Source organism: Ambystoma mexicanum, chromosome 11 (genome assembly GCF_040938575.1).
Source record: "Ambystoma mexicanum isolate Mex_15411 chromosome 11, UKY_AmexF1_1, whole genome shotgun sequence".
Classification (NCBI taxonomy): domain Eukaryota; kingdom Metazoa; phylum Chordata; class Amphibia; order Caudata; family Ambystomatidae; genus Ambystoma; species Ambystoma mexicanum.
Window position 1 is genome coordinate 336,836,851 of NC_090934.1, and position 21,318 is coordinate 336,858,168.

Here is a 21,318-nt window from a genome sequence, read left to right on the forward strand (position 1 = left end):
AGACGTTATGGTTCAGTTGCGCTAATAAAAACCTATGAAAATCAGTAAAGAAAGTTTGTTAAAGGGACGGTATGGTTAAGTTGTGCTACTAAAAATCTATGAAATTCAGTTAAAAAACTTTGTTAAATGGATATTATGGTTCAAAGTAAAACCGAAAACCCCCAGAAATTCGCTAGTTATGGTAAGCTAAGGAACCATAACTCGCGCCACCACCGTGCATTGCTAAGACTAACACCCAGGATATCAAAGATGACATCACAAAGACATCACAAATGTCTCACTGGAGCAGGGCGTGGCTCCAGAATGACAGGCATGGGGACTTTGTAACAGAGGGAAACTCAAGTGAACAACGCCCACGTGAGCATACTCTTGCATGGTGATGTGAATGGTATTATGATGATGTTAAAGATATTATGGTGATGTGCAAGGTCAATGGAATAAGGACATGGTGATGTATTATGGCATAGGACTTTTGGTGATGTAGTATTGGTGATGAAGTATAAAATAGGACTTTTGGTGATAAGGAATAAGATTGGATAGGATAGATTGGATAGGATTTCAGGTGATGTGTTAAAGAGTACATTGGATCGGAGGTGGTTATGTATTGAAATTGTCAAGTATTTCTGTTTTTCTACTTTTTATAATGGAAAGAGAACCTCAGCATATTGAGATGAAAGGGTTCCCCAGTTTATAAGAACTGGGAGGTAAGGGATCCTCAGCCATAAACAGGTTGAGAAGGTAGTAACACACATTATTCTTCTTATGACGATAAAAGCAATAAGTGGTATTACGCAGTGGCTCGGTATAAGGAATAAGCCTGGATTTTAGTCCATTTTTTATATTTTCTCTTGCTGTCTTTTGTGGTAAAAAAGGAAGGAAGGTGGATGAGTTGTGGTGTGTGTGTATGCGTGAAATCAAAGTGAAGAAAGTGTAAAAGGGTGTGGGGGAAAAAGTGGGTTGATCTGTATTTTTGAAGCATGTGCAGCATAGCAGTAGGGTTTAAGTGAAGCATTAGGGACGCGCGCAACATTATAGACGAAGAAACTCCAATAAAACACATGCATAGGGATCTGCCACTGTATTGTGACAGAATAACTACACAATTGATAGTAGAAACAAAGGAAGGGGGGACGTTCTGCTCCTGGCCAGAGGAGGGCTCCCATAACAGAAACATGCTAGAAAAAATGTCCATCTTTGTAGCAGCAAAATATGAAGGGAACAAGTCCAAAAAAAGAGAAGGGATTCTAGGTCCCTGGCAATTAGTTGAGGATATGGAAGATCAGGAAGGTGAAAAAGAGATCCAATGTAAGGGGATATACCCCGTAACGCCTAAAAATGCAGGTATAAAAACCCAGTCTATAAGCCTCCAGAAGTAGAGCGAGTGTCAACAGGATTATCAGGATTAGCAACTGGGGGGGGGGACTCAAGAGCTTTTGCACCTCCATATAACCCATCTACAAGCTCTAAAATGCCCGTAGCATTGGTGTACCCAAAGGGTCCACAAGTAGACATAGACAGTGAGTTAGGATCATTGCAGGAAAGGTTGGTCAGGTTACAAGAACCTGAAGAAATATCACCAGCAATAAGGGTACCAGAACAGAAAATAGGGGATTGGAACTCAAGAGATTTTTTCTTTAGGTTTAACCCTGAGGCAATAAGAAATGTTTGTGTTGAAAAAAATTGATGGGCAGTGAAGGCACCGGCTCAGGGGGTTAGGGGGACTGGAAATACTCAACAAATTGGGAATGCCACAACTGCGGCACTATGGGGTGAAGGAGGACAGGGACAATGGGGTGGTGGGGGCAGTAACCCAACCTACAGTGGCAGTGTGAAGGATCACCAAGGGGAAAAGGAGGATTTCAAGGAGCAAGAGCAGGAGGCTTTGGGAGGATAGGGCCTCTGGGAGGGATTGGGAACATCACAGTGCTGGCATTGGGGGAATTGGGGGCGTTTCGCAAGGGAATGCAGGAACAGGCCTGAGATTAGATTTAATTATGGGCCATCACCTCTAAGGCAGGGATTCCAAGGGCCTCAAGGAAGGAGACAACTGCTATTTGGGCGAGGGTGTCAAAATCAGTCCCCTTATTGGGCTGACAGGCAAGAGCAACATGGGCAACAACTACAGCAGGGTGAGAGAACACAGTTTAACAGGATGGCAGGGGGAACAGGCACCCCATTCCAAGAAGTTACAATGACGGTGGCAGCCCTTTTTCATTCCCAGGACAAATACACATTCTGATTAGAACTGCCCTCAGAAAGCACTTGCATGTCCAATCCTATTGATAACCGCACACTCTGAAGAGGAGCCCTTGGTGGAGGAGGACATAGGAAACAGGCAATTTATATTTATGGTAAATTCAGATGCACCCAAATCTGAGGAGCTGGATATAAAAGTGGGAGGGGAGGTAGGACGAGGCCCCTTGTTATATTCAGAGAGTTCCCCTGTGAACTTGTTGGGTAGGGTTCTGCTCAGTACAATAAATATAATTGTATTGTTCACAGATCAAGGGGTAGTGTGTTCCACTCCAGGGATGTGTGTAACTCAAGCAATGGTAATAATCAATGCAATAGCAAGGGAGTCAGTAGTCCATGGGGTTCCTGTGGTCCTAGATATATTTATTTTTCTATAGTATTAAGGTATTAGTAAAAGCAGTGCCTCAAATTGCAACAAAGTAAAGTGTTGGCAAGTACCTACAGATTGTATTTTCCGACCCATGGTGCCTGAGATGGTGGCAGGGACAATATTGTCATTACATTTCCAAGGACCAGTAGTAGCAGACAAAAGAGAAGTCCTAATTGGAACAAACCAGGACAGGTGCGAGTGGCGCACAGTATTTTGTATAGACCCGACAGTGTAATTAAAGAAAATGAATGAGGAGTTATTTGAGGACAGTGAGCAAAATGGGGAGATTATTTTGGGAATCTGCATACCCTGTGATATCATGGTGCAGTACATGGAGGTACAGTGCCCCCGGATGGCAGTGGTGACTCTTTTTTGAGGAGGATGTGTGATATGTGCCAGCATAATTATGGACTGTTAATCCACATGATGTTGGGTTACTGAGAGCTGTGACCCCAGTACAGATTACATTGAAATAAGGTGCTTAGCACAAATCATCCAGTATGGGGATAATCGGTTGGTATGTAGTGAAAATAAACATCAGTACAGGAGGGTTTCTGTTGCATTATTGTAATTGCTGGCTCATAAAGGGTACAAGGCAGATAGAAATAAGCTACAATACTGCCAACAGGAAGGACATATACTTGGGACAACTCATTTTTGTAATGGGGAAACATATCAGATAGGGGTACGGCAGTATGTACTGCCCCTAGGCCCAGTACTGTTAAGGAAATGTAGCAGTTTTTTGGGCTTATGTAATTATTGTAGGGCATGGATCCTAGACTAGGCAGTCTACACAAGGCCACTGTTAAAAAGTCTCAGGAAAGGACACAGGACTTAAAAAGTACATTTGAATGGACTAACAAAATGACTAGAAAATTTGAGGACTTTATTTGCACTGCCCCTGTTTTAGCAACTCTGTATATACAGGGGTTTTATTTATTTTCTCACTCTGATGAACGGCTCATGCATTGACAGAAGGAGACATATTATATTGTGATGGGTCATAAATAATTGACCAGGGGACAGGACGGAAGCACACAGGGGCGCTAGTGGCATGCGGTAAAGGGGTGGGAGAAATAGTGACCACCCTGTAGAAAGCAAGACCATAGTTCCATACACAGCCTTGCCCATATTACAACTGGACCATTATTATCTGGGGAAGTGATCAGCCCAAGGTTTAAAGGTCCATATGAGGTGGTGTTCTGTACTCCTCTCGCCGTCCGTATAAAGGAGTTAGATATTGGGTGCATATCTCGCTATCCGAAGAGCACCTGAGAGAAGGCAAAGTTTAGTAAGGGCATAGCCAAAGAAGAGACATTTTTGAGGATCCATGCCAGGGTGGTGTGCAGTGGCACACACCTGCTTTTTTCTTTTTTCATTTTTCTTGTTTTATGTCAATTTGTATTTGATTTTTCATTTTATTTTGTTGGAAGGTCCAAGATCCGGTCGGCCCTGGTGGAAAAAGGGTCTCCCTCACTCTCTCTAGCCCTCTCTCTTCCTCCCTCTCTCTCTCTTCTGCTCTCTCCATCTCTCTCTCTCTCTCTTTCTTTCTCTCACTTTCTCTCTCTCTCTCTCACTTTCTCTCTCTTATTTCTTTCTCTTTCTTTTTCTCTTTCTCTCTCTTTCTTGATAACCTTTTTTTCTCCTCTCCAGGAATAAGCAAAGATGGCTGACCGTGCTCTCTCTGTTATCTAGGGATAATGATAAATAAAGATGTTATTTAGTCTACAAAATGTAGTAGTATTATGATGTTTTGTATGACACTGGTTGTGGTTATTAGGGTGGATGAAGGTATGTTTGTTATATGGGGTGGCCATATAAAGGGGGGATGGACAGTTGGAAAATAATGCTAATATAAATATATCTATGAAACAAAAACACGATCACAAAATGTCTCACTTTTTGCCGGCCACCCCTACAAGTTTTCTTAGATGAATGAAAGGGGAAGTATGAATGCCGTATGATTTACATAAGGGGTTAGGCTTTGACACTATTTCTGACGTCCAGAATGTAGAAACATTGAATAGCTGGTACTCCGATATGTGCATTACAGGAAGGAATGTAATCAATGAAAGATGTTACCTGTGTGAACTTATCCTGCACACATCAGGAGCTCCTAAGGTTTTAGTTCCACATCCAGTCCCAATTACAGAGACACAATGCTTGGTTCATCTTGCACTATATGGGATGAAGGGCACATTCCAGGCACATAGTGTGCAGTTGATCTAGACCCAGCGTTATGCAATGGCAAAACAAAATACTGCCTGTGTCTACAAGGACCAGATTGGGAGGTTACTGAAATGACAAATGGCAGGGCACCACAGTGATGTGCCTGGCCGATGGGCTGATCGAGTACAGTGGGAAGCAATATCCCAAATAGAGAACTATGAATGCGCAAATATGGTCCCAACACATCACAAGGCTGACACGGATTGCAACAATGAAGAAGCCAGTGCGAATACACAGAGTCAAAAATGTTGAACTTTATTTTAGCAATGAAGGAACAGTTCCTTGTGGCACAAAAACACACAGTGCAACCACACTCTTGCGATCCCTGGTATGGTGAAAGGTACAGCAGCAGTGATGGATTACTACTGGGTTTATGGCCAACAGCCTACCTGCAACTCCTACCATCTTGGAGGGGCAAGTGTTCACTGGCCACCCTGCGCTCAGTGCAACTAGTAATCCTGAATGAGCACCTGAAGGGCGAAGAAATGCCTGTTGAGGTGCCAACAGCCAATCTAGCACCTAAAAGAAACAGAAGGAAGCTTGCAGATCACACAAGATCAATGGCGGGGAAGAAAGAAAAGCTCAAACTGTCTCAAAAGAGTGTTCTGCACTGCTCTGAGGAATACCTGACAAGTATTGACTTTTTAGCTCAGCAGAGACTTTCTTTTTCATCTTTTTTGGCTCCTGGGGTACAAGCAGCTGCTGCACTTTTCTACCCACGGAGGATGCTGACAATGGGACACTATCCCACGTCATCAAGGCAGTGCACAATCTAGGTGTTCAAATGAAGAAAGAAGGTGGAGTTCAGAACACAGATTGGCTATCGCTTGCCTTCAATTGGGTCTCATGGCTGGAGGCAGCAGTAAAAATACTGGTTTGTGTGATGATCATGTTCTTCTTGGTTCTCTTCTGCACGTGCCAATGGGGTCTCCAATGATGTGTTCCTATAGTCCCTAATAGTGCAAAGATAATGGTATCAATTGGGGGATCTAAAACACCTTGCCATACAATAAACAGCGAAACTCAAACTAATATTTCTGGGGTTGTACATATGTTGGGGGGGGGTGAGTTTGTTACTGTAGAAGTAAAAAAAGGGAGGAATGTTGGGGAAGAGCTAGCGCCTTACTGCACCCCTCAAGTGCTTTACAATTAGGCAAGACTTCTAAGCACTATAGCACTGAGAAAGTTTTTTTCATGCAAAAATAACCACAAAGAGGCGTGGCCAGTCACTAAATAAAGATAGTTAGGATTGAAATACAAGGTGCAAACAATTATTTAGATGATATATGTGTAAAACTGTAACATTGTAGTTAGCTTTGCTCAAACCACACAGTGAATTCAGGCTGTGCTAAATATAGACTAGAGGCAGACTGGCAGAGAGCACGAGGTAACTTGGGAGCTGTTCCTGTCAATCACAAGCCAATGGAGACTAAAAAAGATTCAGCACGACATAAAGAGTTCTAGGAAAACAAGTTTTTTTTTGTAGAAATTACTGGACCAGGTCAAATCTAATTATGTTGAATGAAGTGTTGGGATTATGGCAGGAAGATGTGTTTATGTATGAGTGTTTATAACATAGTAAATTATGGTAAACAAGAGCGACAATGTATTCCTGCCTAGTCAGCATAATATTATGTAGCTTGTCCCAAACGGAACTCAGCCATGCCAGAAATTGCTGATGATGAAGAAAGGAAGACTCTGCAGCATCCATTTTGTGGCAAGAAGAACAATTTTGTATGAGCTCTGCCGGTATCCAGTGACCAAGTCAAGAGTATTTAAGCCCCAGGCCCAGCACCAGTCTTCAGGACCTGAGAGCCAGCCAGGGAAGACAGAGTCCTCTTCCAATCACCCCAATCCTCATCTTTGTAAAGATTAAAGTTTGTTATCTCTTGCAAGAAAGACTTATGGCCTTAATTCCCTAGAGGGGTGTATTTACTCTGGTTTGAAGCGTGATCAGGGGGTACCCCAAAATATTTAAGGGGTGATCCTGTAAATTGGGGTTCGCTTTCAGGACCCTTCAAGTTAATGCATGCTTACTGCATGTGTTAACTGTAAATCCATTTGACCGTTTTCCCCAAGGAAATCACGCCAAACATGAAATCAAGCACTTTGTGCCTTATGACAAGTTTGCGGTGTGGGAAAAAAGTGGTGGTTATTCTTTTACCATCACTGTTTTAGGCAGGAATGGAATTACTGCTGTTTTTCCCACACTGCCAAACTTGCAATGAGACCCTTTACATTTGGAAGTAAAGTGGAGGATATTCATCCAGCAACAATCTCTGTTACCGCCAATTGTAATGCTAATTTACTGCCTGAATATGGTTTTAGTTACTCCCCATTCTGAGTTCCCATAGACGATTATCAGGAACTAGCGGTTGGCGAGAGACACCCTAGTTATTACTGGCAGCATGTGACCAGAGAGGACATAGATATCTTGAAGATGGGAGATTCTTTGTTTTTTTATGGTTAGAAGTAGAGTGATAACATGAATGACAGAGGCATCCCCTGAGGTGAGGACAGGCCTAGTATTTGGAGACATACTTTGTTATTGTGTGTGTCCTGAAGACATTTCACCATCGCAATGAGGGAGTATTGTCCATACAAGGGGAGGTCACATATTTTTAATTAGTACCCGGCGAGAGTCATGCAGAATGCAACACGCATTCTGATTGGCTCTCGCCGGGTCCTTACCCGGCCGAGAATCCTTTGATTCTCGGCCGGGATTCCAGCCGCCTTGTCCTTGGTGGGGGGCGTGGTAGCCCCTCAGCCAATGAGGAGGCTGGAAGTGGGGCCATCTCCGCTCCGAGCCTCTCCGCGTATGAGAGGCTGCCTTCGCTCCCCGCTGGGTACTCGGTTAAGGCTTTTTTTTAAAAAATTCCCTTTCCTCCCTCCTCCCCCTGACCCTCACTTACCTTCTTGTTCCTGCTTCCCCGGCGAGGGATGAGGAAAGCCTCCAGCCGCATGGAGTCTCGGAGTGGGGACGCTTTTTTTTTTATTTCCAACCCACTCCCAAGCCCATTTACCTTCGTTTTGATCCTTTTTCGAAGCAGACGAGCTGGTAACACTTGAGTTCCTAGCACTTCTGCTCCCGATGGCCACCATGGAAAGGGAAAACGGATTCCGTTTTCCCTTTCCATGGCAGCCATTTTCTTGGTTGTTTCTTTTTTTTTTCAATGAGGGAGCATTGTCCATGCAGGGGCAGGCGGGGAGTACACAGTTCTGGGGTTCTGATAGACTTTATATGGGAACAGAGGAACAATTGTGTTTGTCATTTTTTTTACTATTAATATTTGTGGATATAGTACCAAATGTAGAGGTTTAGCGGCACTACCAACCAATAGGTGGCCATCACTCAAAATTGAACAATGCCTAGGAGCTTATAGAAGAAACAAATCAAGACTTCTAAGAAGAGAGGACATTTCAAAAAACAAAATATTGTGTATTCTTGGTAAAATAAAGTTTGTAAAACAAAGCAAATTATCAAATTGTACTAACATTGTAAACTGGATATTTGTTTAAAAAAATAAAAATGTCTATTCATCACTTCCAGTACATACTGTAGTCATATTAAGAAGGTTACAGTTGTCTTACTGGGCAAAGCACATTACCAAACCTAGAATAAACAAATACATTTTTTTCTGATAGAAGGTTATAATTCCAAAATGCACGTCTGGTGCACGTCTATTGTACTCTTTTGAAATCCCCCCGGGATGAAGGGAGAGGTGATAAATAACACCAATGGCAGTTCATAGCTGCTTTGCTTACAATCGAATAGAATATTGGGAGCAGAATAATGAACCCAAATCTTTATATTTGACAAATATGTTTGTGATAAAAGGGTTGCATGTGTGAATTATAATGCACACTTGGCTTGATGCACACTTTTTAGAACAGTCACCCTGGAATGAAAGTGTTTGTAAGCATGCACCATATGCACTCCATCGGAAAGCATCAGAATGTGTATCTATGGATACAATTCTGAAATGTTTGTCCATTGGCATCCAAGAGACATGCTTCTTGTTTCTTCTTTTATATGAGGGAAACTACGCTGGACTTCGGACCCACTCAGAGATTTAGGAGAGGTGGGGCTGGCTTTCAGTTTAAGGATGTCTGGGCAAATGCCCATGCCCCAATGCACAGCCATTCGTAGTGAATAATATATATATAGGATGTTTTGAGAATAATCATACATACTTTCATGACACTGTAAATTGCGCTGTGGGAAAAACTAACATATGCATGTCTTTTTTTCTTATGTTATGTACAGGAGAAAGGACACAGTGATGATTCTCTCATGCACAAAGCCTTTAAGGGTAAAGGAAAAAAAAAGAGTGAAATGGAGGAAGATTCACAATTGTTGTCCTCCAGCAGAGCCAGCACCCCTTCGGGTGAGTGGGTAGAGTCAGGCGTCGTGGCCAGCACAAAGTCAGAAAGCGCTATTGTCCATCAAATCATTGTGGGCAAGGAGCGCTTTTTCTTTGGAGCCCTCTTGGGCAATGAAACCCGAAATGTGGAATTCAAGCGTGGAGGAGGGGAGTACATGAACATGACCCTCAAGCACCATGTGCGCAAGTACACCTGCGCTTTCCTCAACAGTGAAGGTGGCAATCTGTTTATTGGGGTTGATGACAGTGGTTCTGTCCTAGGGGTGCAGTGTAACCACAAAGACGAGGATCGGATAAGACTGCTTATAGACTCCATTCTAAAAGGATTTAAGCCTCCTCTCTTTCCAGAGGCCTACTCTTTGTCCTTCGTATCTGTGATCAAACCTGGTGACACTGGACTATTTCTCAAGGTGATCAGGTTGACGGTACATCGTCCCGCGCCACAGGCAGAGCCTTTGCTTTACGAAACCGACCAAGGGGAGGTGTACCTGCGTAGAGATGGCAGTGTTCAAGGACCATTGTCCGGAAGTGCCATTCAAGAATGGTGTCGGCAGGTAAGAACTCTTCAGCTAGTTCAACACTGCTTCTGTTTCCCTTTAACTGTATAACCTGTCTAAACACATCAAATAGAACACGTCTCAGTGTGACACTGTTCCTATAAATTGTGTCTAACCGAGTGGGCATAGCTTCAATCACCAAAGAGTTGCCTCAGTCGTTCCCCTCTCTCTCTCTGGTGGCTTAGAGTAGGTCTCTAAAAAATAAAACCTTATCTGGTTTAAGAATCTCCAGCAATGGCACAAGTGATGAAATAGAAATGTGATTAGATCTCGCGTTTCCCAACATTGACTTGTGTAGGTCTCTTATACACCTCTGGCAGACATCACCCCCTTGCATAAGGTCCTGGGTAGCAAGTGGGGAATCCAGCAAATTTGACACCCTGTACCAAGTAGTAGTACAGTCTTGGCAGGGAGTGGCGAGGGACACGTGTTACTTCTCCCGGTCTGCTGCTGCCTTTGCTGTGCTCACCCAGACTCCTTTATAGGGCCTTAATAATGTGTTTATTTGTGCTGGTCCCTGTGATTGGCTGGGCCCTCTAGTGTGAGGTCATGTTTCAGAATTGGGCTTCCCCCATTGTCCTCGTAATTGTCTCTTAAATGCTTAAAAAGCAACTTCCACGCATTGGTTAATTGTTGGACTACTCTCACCTGGCAGTTCAGCGACTTTATACGTGCAGTACTCTGTCCCGCAGCACCTTGCGCCCTCCCAGGTTTAGGGGGTGTATTTCCGCCGCTCTGCTGCTCGACTCAGCTGTTATGCTCCCATTATAGTCTGAGGGCACTCTGGGCCTCTGCGACAGATTTGGCCCATTCTATTACAATCTGCTGTTTTATACCAGGAATTGTTTCTGCATGGCCAAAGGGGGATTCAAATCATTCTCCCAGCTGGGGCTTGAAAATAGCTCTCAACTCACACGCTTTTGGCGGGTGTCACCAGCCTTGTAAAGGGATGTATCACCCGCCAAGCCTCCTGCACGCCCATTCATTCCAATGAGCGTCTCTGCCGCCAAAAACTAAATCGGGTGATTTCACCCGCCTTTGCAACACAAATGGTTGAGAGCTATATGGATGTCCTGGTTGGGTTATTGCTGCGTCATAGAGGAAGTGGCGAGGTGCGGGATCTGGCGCCATCTATCCTCGCACATCTGGTAGTGGCCGGACCACCCCATTCCCTAGTGGCAAACCCCCCTACGTAAATGGATGGGGAGTTCTGTCAATTCACCAAAATGCCTATACACTCACAAGTAAGTACTGTACAAAGTTTAAGTGCAGCTTATCATATAGTGTCCAGAAATTTGAAAACGGAACTGTTTTTGCATTCACGATACACATGTTTGCACATTTTTACCCTGGTGCAGAAATGCACTGCTGTGGTACATATTTACACTGGTGTCATTTTTACATGTGCACATTTCTGTGCAAAAGTACACATCAACGCCAAATTTAAGTAATGTAGGCCTACTGAACTCTTTTCAGTTGTGCCTCCTTGCGCTTTTGTACCACCCAGTAGGGAGCAAGGCTAAAAATAAAAAAAAGAGGCGAGATGCAGGATCAAGGTACCAGATGGAATTTCGTCATGTTCCCACAGAGCCCTCAGCAAAGCTTTTGGGATTTTTTCTGAGCAACGTCACAAGTCTTAATACAATGGTAAATCTACGGAATCACTCTGAACTGTGTGCCATGGGAAGAAGGTTGTGATTCTCATGTCTTAGGTGTTATATTGCAGAGGCTACGAAAAAAAAGAAAAGCTAATTATTCAGTAATGTCCATCCATTACTTTCCACCATGCTAACTTCTTATAATACTTCCCAATAGAAAGTTATTGTATTGCATGCAACCAATTACTTTAACAGATCCATATTATAATGTCAGCTTTCCACGAAGCATTCATGCACGATTCCTCCCACTTCAAAGTGTGTTGAATACCCACTAGAATGGCACTTAATGTTTAAAATTTGTAAGGCCTGAGCTTTCATTTTTCACAAGAACAAAACAAAAGAGGTGCTGGCTGGAATGTTTTGAATTAATCTTAACCTCTGGCATTGCTCTGGGCAACCTGCCAGACCATCTTTTGCCTGCCAAACCATTACAAAAAGGGAAAGGCCATATGCAAATCAGGCTTGGTCCCACCCCAAAAGGGGCAGGCCAGCCCAAACTGCTGGGTCACATCTCTTCTGCATGAGACCACACGCATGACCAAACATGTTTCGCATGCGCATTTTATCGCCTAGCATCTTCTTGCTGAGGTTCTTTCTGTATATGTCATCAGACATGCATGAACATGTTGCCTAAGTAATCGGGACAGCCAGGCATGCAAATGGATAAAGCAGGCGTACACCCCACTTATGAACGTGTATTAGAGATGGACCTGTGCACGTGTCATATATGTGCCTCCCCATAGAAAATATGGATGTGCACCATCTCTTCCTGACAGGACTGAACACTACTATGCAGTGGCATAACTAGGATTTCTGACAGACTGGTCCTAAAACGGAATATAAATTGGAGTATAATAGTAGGTTTGATGCAAGGAAAGAAAGTGTATTGGCAAGGTAAAGGGGAAAGGACTGGTGATGGAGGATGCATCACTGTCACTAGCGTGAGATTGAATCAAATATTATTAGGCAGAGTGTTTGCAGAGTGTGGTAGACTGTGGAGCTGTGAGGAAGCCTGCACGAATTCCAGTATCTCTTCCATTGCTGTTTTGGAGGCGGACCCCCTGCTTGTAAAATACACTCTAGACGCGGAGCGTCCACAGAGTGTTTGCAATGGGCGCCGAGGGACGCCATGGAATGGAGTCTAAACAGCACGGCCCCCGCCGTACACGGAGCCACACAAAGTTACGAACTTGGAGTTGGTTGCGAGAAGAAAGAGAGGCTCAATCCGACCTTCCCCGAAAAGCGGGGAATCTAGATCACAACAATGAACAGTGGCGTAGAAATAAGTGACAACTCATCAGAGTTAATCGATCAACAAAGCTCGCAGGTCGCCCATGAGTTGAGAAAAGAAGACTGCAGGGCAAGCGGACAAAGTATGTGCAAGGCAGCCCCTACACCTGCTCTCCTCAGCCCCCTCTCCCATCACTCCCCCTTCCCCCATGCAGGTCTCACCTGGCCCTCGCAGCGCTGAGGATGCCCCTGCGGTTCCCGCGGCCTAACCGTGTTGCGCTGGCTCCCTGCTGCCGCTGCTGGGGGAGTACCTTGCGGGTGCGCGGAGGAGGCGGAGTGCTGGTTCGACAACCTCGGGACGCGTTAGTGAGGGCTTGCGGCGGGAGGGAGGAGAGAGAGGGACGGAGGATCAGAAGAATGCAGGAAACCAGATGAAGAGGTGCTTTGCTTACCCAGCGACTGAAGCATTTTTTAAACTCAAAAAATTTGCGACAGCAAAATTGCAAGACCACAAATAAAAACTATAATTACTCAGACAGTGTAGCTTCACCAATTTATGTAGATGCTCTGGGCGAACTGGTGGATATTCGACAACACAATCTCTCAGTGCAAATCAATAACAATCCTGAAAATGGTCAAATGATGGAAAGCGACAAGTTTGAAAATCCACCAAAGACGCATTTCACACTACGTCAAGATACACATAGCGCATTCCCCACAGGAACAAAACCACTATTTATGAAAAGGACAAAAAAGGTATTTGTAAAAGATCAAGCCACCACAAACGGGAAAGCGCCTAGCGCCAGTGCGCTACAAAATTGAATACACGGCCAAAAAACAAGATATAGAGCCAAATCACTGTCTGAGACAAAATCTATAAAATGGTACTTCAAGACAAAAAAGTCCGTTTTCCAGCAAAATAATCAAGTAAAGACAAACCAACGAAGTGCAACAATCGCACATGATGAACAGCGAGCAAGGCAGGAAGTATCTATGATTTATTGATGGCATCAGGTCGGTGTGACTTGACGGTGTGGCCACATAATCTTAGCCCCACAAAGGACACTACTGAAAATATCGGCTCCCATTCCAATAACACAAAAAATAACAAAGCCAAAGAAGCCAAAGGGCAGGAGATGGCATGGAGTGAAAACAGCTCAGCACCCGAAAAGAGAAAACAAGATGGAACAAAAGGCACAACCCCAAAAGGTTTTGACTCAGAAGAGGGACACATGGGAGAGTTCTCACAGCCATCTAAAACTTCCACTCCCCAACCGAGGAGAGCCAAACGTTCCATCGTAGACGTGGATCCCAATAAATCAACACTGCACATGGCCCCGGAAAAAACATCAAAACCTTTAAGGCGAGACGAATCAGCTAGCCAAATGTTGCATAAAATTAGAAAAGAGCAACCAGCTATCAAGAGACAGTCCTTCGTGAATCAATCAAGAGGAAAAGAAAAAGGGAACCAAGAATGTGATGCAAGTGACCCTTCTGCATCATCAGACAGTGAGAGTGAAGATGAAGAACATTTTGCAAACTGACCTCCTTTGAGCCAGAAAGCCTGTGAAACCAGACAGGAGGCTGCCAAATCGGAAAATCTCCAGTCCAATGCGGAGGAGCTGTGTTCATGAGAACTACAAAGATCAAACTACTTTGCTGGCACTAATGCAGTTCAAACTGATATTTGTGGTTGCGTACAATGAAGCCACAAAAGAGAGGACAGCCAGGCAGAAAGATTCTGAAAATGGCATATTTATGCCACTGATTGATTTAATGGAGGATGCATGAGAAGAAAAAAGAGCCTTCCTCCACTGCTTCAGTGATACAATCAATCTTTTAAAAACAGAAACCAATAAACAAAGTGGCAGGACATATGACAAAAGTACTTCCACGGAATTCAACCGGAAACCACAGAATGTGCCCATGGCCAAAGAAAGCAAAAAAGAACTGAGCATTTCACAGCTATCCAAAATCTTAAGCGCAACGGAATCAACGACAATGGGCACTACAAGTCAAACGACAGGCAACAATTCAGCAATATGTCCTGAGCAAAGTCAAAGAAAACTGAATAACAAGATGAATCCCTTAACAGGACATACGGATGGGAAGTCCACTCAAAAACAAATCAAGGACCTGTTTGCTGTATTCAACACTGATAATCTTAATGACAGAAATGGGAAAGACTCGGGAGCCAGAAAGAAAATGCCTGTGAATCATAATAAAAAGAACAAAAATGAGTCTGAAAACCAAAACAAAAAAATGATAAATCTGCCTAAACAAACATCAAACGATAGCACACGTAACTTTATCCGCAATCTAAATCCGTTCTTATCTTGCTTGATCTCTCTTCTGCCTTTGACACTGTCAACCATGCCATCCTGCTCAACCGTCTTCGTGATAACCTGGGTATCACTGGTCAGGCTCTGGCGTGGCTGACTTCTTTCCTCTCTGACCGACCCTCCCAGGTCCAACTTGGGTCCTTCCTCTCCGACATCTTTTCTCTACCTGTGGTGTCCCCCAGGGGTCTAACCTCTCTCCCTGGCTGTTCAACCAATACCTGGCACTCCTTGCCCACCACTTCGCCGCTCTCAGTCCCAACTTTCAGTGCTGTGTGGTGGATACCCAGCTCCTTTTCAGGCTACCCTCGTCCTCCTCCTCTCCTTCCCTTATCTCTGACTGTCTGTCTGCCATCCAGGAATGGTGTGCCGCCAACGACCTCTGCCTTAATGCCAGTAAGACTGAGATTCTACTCATCGGCACACCCACTCCCTCCTTCACTGCACCTCTCTGGCCGGCCTCTCTTGCCCCTCCTCCCACTCCCACCTGCAAGGCTAAAAACCTTGGGGTCATCTTCGACTCTGCACTCTCCTTCTCCCCTCACATCTCTGACGTCTCTAAGAAGTCACACTACCAGCTGCACCTCCTTAGAGGTATTCTTCCTTTCTTCTCCTTCCCCCAGAAGCTCACCGTCTCCAGAGCCCTGGTCCTTTCCAAGCTGGATTACTGTAACAGCCTCTATCTAAATCTGCCTGCCTCCACTCTCTGCCCTCTGCAACTTATCCAGAACAGGACTGCGAGACTCTCCAGGACTGGAATCTCTGCACTGGCTCCCGGTGGCTGCAAGGATTAAGTTCAAAGCCCTCTGCATTGTACACAAGGCCTTCTGGGGTCTGGGGCCGCACTACCTTCAACTCTCCCTTCCTAAATATCTTCTCTCTCGAGCTCTTCACTCATCTGCCTCCAACTCCCTTAGGGTCAGTTGCTTCTCCAAGCAACGAGTTGGTGACAGATCATTCTCTTCGGCAGGGTCCTCTCTCTGGAACAGCCTTCCTGCCTCCCTTAAACTCGAGGGGAGCCATCTCCGGTTCCGGAAACACCTCAAAACCTTCCTCTTCGCTTCTGCTTTCTCTCCTCCCCTCCCTTGCTGAATTCCTGACTGAAATTGATACTGGTTACCAGGCCACCCTTTCTGATCTCTGGCCCAGGCCCTTTCAATCGCCCATCTGCACTGCCTCCCTGGCACTCCCTTGCACTTGGGGACTGTTTTTCTGTATCCCTTCAGTCCCCCTACCAGCACTTACGTCTGCACCTCCTTGCACTTGCCACTAGCTGGCTGTTTTATTTGTCTTTATTCCACTTCCCATGTACTGCACTTTCACCTCCTCTCCCCTCCCCCTGAGCACTTTTCCTTTCCCCCCCTTCCCCATGCACTTGCGCGATCTGAATGACACCTGTCCTAGTAGGATCGCTGTCAGTCCTCCCTTTGTTCCCCCCCTTGCCTTGTTGCACCTTGAAACACTTGTGTATAGGCGCGTTATAAATGCCATATCATATCATATCATTTGAAAATCTTGTCAATGGTGATGGGCAAACTGTACATACGGACAAGAGTCAGTTGGTTCATCAAGAAAAAAAACAACATGAACGAGAGCAACAATTCATCAACATCCCTTCCACAAGAGAGTCCGAGACGAGAAACTTAACTGACAGTGACCAAGAAGCATTATTGCTCTTATCAGTGTACGAAAATTGCAGTCTAATTGAACTACAAAGTCAAGAAAGTAATGAGTACCCTCATACAAACATGGAAAATAAGGTTGAACAACATGATTTGCCTAACAATGTCTGTCACTTTGTAACCTTACAAGAAAAAAGAGAATTTCTAGAAGAAAAAAATAAAACAGAAAACAAACAACGAAAATTGCTCAATGTGATGATAGACCAGTCAAAGTAAGATCGAGCAAAAAGGAGAAAACATAATGACATGCCCCAACAGCCTGAGGGAGAATCGACCAGAAGGGAGTCAAAACCTGCTCTATAAGTACAAGAGGCAAATGACAAAGCAGACACTACATACAAACCTATATTGGAACGAGTATTAAAAGCCAAAGATGGCCTAATCTTGAATAGGGCAAATCTTATGAGATTACTCCACAATGTACCACAACTGCATGTTAGGGAATCAAAGGACATTAAAATCGTGTCCCTTCCAACTGATTGTATCTGTATCCACGTAACATCTAAAGCAGTTACTAACCTATTGTGCTCGGCTGTAGACGAGCTTAGGGTTCTCAGTTTCGATCTTAAATCCTGCGAAAGTCGGGCAACCGAGCAGGACAAAAAAAACACACAGATACAACACGCCCTGCGAAAACTCAATCTCCATCAAAGGATCAATCCATGGTTGATCTAAATGCCATGCCGATAGGATTCTCCCCTACGATTCGGTGGGGGCTTAATGCCCTCCGCATGAGGATAAAAGGCCGACCAACTAACAATACCGACGTACATACAACAGATGAAATGCCTATTGTGATGAAAATTGATACAAAAATATCATGGGGCTGGTTAGAAGAGACTCTATCGCCACCCGGAAATAACTAGACCGAATGAATGCCCAAGCCATTCAAATAATTTCGGATCTCCTTCTGGAACACGCAAGGATTTAGCCACCTATTCAAAAACATCAATCAAGAGCTGCTAGAATCAGATATTATTTGTATACAGGAATGTTGGATGCAAGAGATTCCGAAATTGGATGGTTTTACATACCTACTGAACAAAGCGTAGAAGAGCCAAACGGCGAGACCATCGGCAGGCCTACGGACCATCATAAAAAACAGTTCCAATGGAAAAGTGGTACGATGCATTCATCCTTCCCCGCTCATCCAAATAGCAATAATCCAAGAATATTGATGATCTAAGAGCAGAATATTTAACTCCATCCTTTTATTTTATCTTTGGCGACCTGATTATAAAACGGTAATGTGTGCGGGGATCAACAGGGGGCTCCAACATGGGCCTCCTACAACGCAACCGCAACGCTAGATTACTTTTTTGTCGACAGAGAAACTTACAATAAAATTATTCTGCTGAAGATCCTCCAAACGACAAAGAGTGACCATAGCATTCTGATTCTAACATGGAGCGAACGAATCAAACAAAAACGCTTAAAAAAAAAAGACAAAAGGACTTGGTTGTATAAACTTAAAGTAAATAACGGTTTAAATAGACTGAGAATATCAACACAAATGTTGCCACTTTTATCAAAAGCCATAAATTGTCGACAGACACATGCATTGAATATGAATCATGCTTGACTGCATTTAGAGAAACAAAGGTGGTTATGTCGAAGACCAAAATAGTAAGGTTGCACCAATTCAACCCACAATTGGCACAAAAAAACACCAAGTGGCAAAAGACCTGAAGTCCCTATCCATACAAGAGGATCCGAGCACAAAAAACACAAAAAAAACTATCGGAACTGGTTAAAGTCGCACAGAGCTCTGCTATACTGTTAAGGATTTCAATCAGGCGACACACACCTTGGTCTCAGTCTAGGATGTAGCGCTCAATTGAGATGCCTTTCTCTTTATTTTATGCGGATTCAATTTGAGATGGTACACAACTCATCTCACAACCCCTTTTTCAAAAACCCGGGTCACAATGGACCATGAAGTAGCCCGGTTGGTGAAATTGCAATATTCATTTATTTTTAAAATTCAAAAGAAATCATACGATTTTTAATATGGGGCAGCAATCACCAATGGGGTGATGATTACAATGATAATGGAAGCAATGTACTTGGTTAACCGTCTCCTAGAACATATACAAAGCACAAGTGAATAGTGAATAGAAGCACTGTTTGAATTAGGATAGATAGCACCCAATGTAAGGTTTCCCCCTGCAATGTTCCCCAACAATCAGATAGAAAGAAGCAGCAGGTATTCAGGAATAAGGGGCAGCAAACAGAATCAAAAACCCTCACAAAATAAGAGGCAAAAACTGCCTTGGCTTGTTCTAGACCCCACTACCAGTTGACCCCCCCTTCAACAGATGGACCAGGGGTCGTGTGATCTCTACGTAATCCACAATGAACTTCCTACCGTAATTAGTCAGTCAAAGGAGGCTTCTTAGCTCATGCAGAGTTGTGGGGTCTTTCAGTTTTAGGACTGCTTCCACTTTCTTCTCCTGGGGGCAGATTTTAAACCCCTTGCAATGGCATGAAATGATACTCGGAAATGGCAAATAAATAATTAATGTGGGGTTGAATGTGTGAGGCAAATATGATTTCTCACCACAACAGGAATGCATAAATACTAGCAATCACAATGCAAGGGATCAACAAGAAGCTGACAATTCGAAAATGAGTGAAAAGTCAGAACATGCTGCAGTCGAATGACACGTTGGAAAGTTGCAATTTTCTCAATTCCTGCTTTAAATGACCCAAACGGTTTTTATGAAAAACGGGTGAAATACTGAAAATCGCAATGCGGTTTTTGGTCTGAGGGACAGATGTATATCACATGGACAGTATCAAAGTGAAAGGATGGTAGTAGCTGAAGATTTGGGTGAGATTTTCAGGGTGGAATGAGGTTCAGTTTTCGGAAAATAGAGCAGTTAAAATTAAAATTGATTCGCGAAGTCAACCTTGTCACCTCAGCGCTCAACTTTAACTGGAAATTTGTTTGATTACTCAAAACATGACTATGGGATTATGATTTACACCAGACAGAAATGAAAAGAGAGATGGCGCTAGCACTTAGAAAGTCAAGGGCAGGGTGAACAGATGATTCTCACAGTTTTAACAAGTTACCAGGGTATGGATAGGATTGCTTTGAGAGTGGAATAAAGAAAAATCCAGATGGGGTAGACCATGTGTTATGGGATGTTGGTTACTCACAGTCCACTTTTGAGTCTGGGATTTTGGACAGTCAGCTGGTTCTGGTTACAAAAGATTCTGGTCACCGGATAGCGGACCTTCTGGCAAAAGACAGCTGGGCAAAGGTCTGGTCACTGGATAACAAGGACAGCTGGATAATAGGGTTGCAGCGGGCATGCAGGTAGTGGACAGGAAACCGGTCTGATTTCAGGATGCAAAAGGTACCACAGCTTTTTGCCCTTTTAATGGGATTTTAGTGGGTTTTTCTGGATCAATGGCCTTGCTGGGGATAGGATCAGCAAGCTTTGGCCTTGCTGGAGTAGGGTCAGCGATGCTTTGGCCTTGTATTGAAATCTGGAATCAGCAAGATGAATGTAGCAGATCAGGAACGCCGGTGTGGGAAATTCAGGAGAGAGTGTGCGTCTAGAGTTCTGTCAAGGACTCTTATTTATAATGCATGGTGACATCATAGTACTATATGGTGGGGCAGGCTTAGCTAAGCATGCCTCTAATCCACTAGGTTGGTCAGGGGTGATAGACCCTGCCTCGCTCTCAGCTGGTTGGATTTCAAGGGCAGGATGTCAGTTTTATTATGTGAGTTTTACAATGTTCAAAACCCCCCACAGTTACTTTAGCTAAAATCCAGTTTTGCCACAAATGGCACATTTATACAGTTGAAGCATCGTAACAAATTACATAAGCAGGTGACATATTTTATGCAGACCATTCCAGTCCAACACTCCAGTTTGTGAGACATTGTTTCGCCCTTCTAATACTTTTTAGTCATTTTGAGTATGAAATATTAGGCCTAAAATTTTGTAACTTTACACGTGTGTCTGGATTATCGTCAGGCATGTCAGTATTAAATTTTACATTGTCATCAGGTGCATTTTCCTCGGAATACCCAATTCTCTGCCATTTCTGTTCCCAAGGTGTCAGTGAATGCTACAATGTCTTAAATTATAAACCACACAATTACATTTAAAATGTTAACTTTTGACATTTTTGCAAAGTTCTGCTGCAGCGATGAAAGTCTAACATTTTTAATAATAAATAGTCTTTGGAGGAAAATGTTCAGTCTGTTCCCGATATATGGGCATGCCTCCAAGGCTACCCACCTCATTCCAGTGTTGTCACAGAGATTTTCTTTGAAGCTTCGGGTAGAAGTCACAGGGAAGTGTGATTTTCTTTTCACATACCCGTGTCCCAGAAATCCCATTGTCAGAGGCTGGGGCACAGACTGAAGTCTGGAAAGGTAGCACTTATCACTTGTGTGTCTAGTATTTATTGTGGGGGCCTTTGGTTGCTAGCATGCCCCCCAAACAAAACCTGTTTGGGTGGTTTTCCCCCATGTAGCCACTGCCTTATTTTTGTTTATTTTTGTTATAAATCAGAATAAAGCCTGTTGAATAAAACCCCCCAGATATATCTTTCACAGCAAACCTCTTTACATTGCTAGATAATGGCAGGG

The 21,318-nt window shown here is 43.8% G+C and overlaps 1 protein-coding gene across 2 annotated transcripts in view; it reads left to right on the plus strand.

Annotated features, from left to right (window-relative positions):
- The window catches only part of SLFNL1 (schlafen like 1), a 1,086,638-nt gene that overhangs the window by 571,530 nt on the left and 493,790 nt on the right, over positions 1–21,318 (plus strand). For both annotated transcript variants that reach the window (XM_069623052.1, XM_069623053.1), the window contains exon 4: positions 9,120–9,791. In XM_069623052.1, the coding sequence (XP_069479153.1) occupies positions 9,120–9,791 (672 nt within the window). The remainder of the gene's footprint in view (positions 1–9,119; positions 9,792–21,318) is intronic.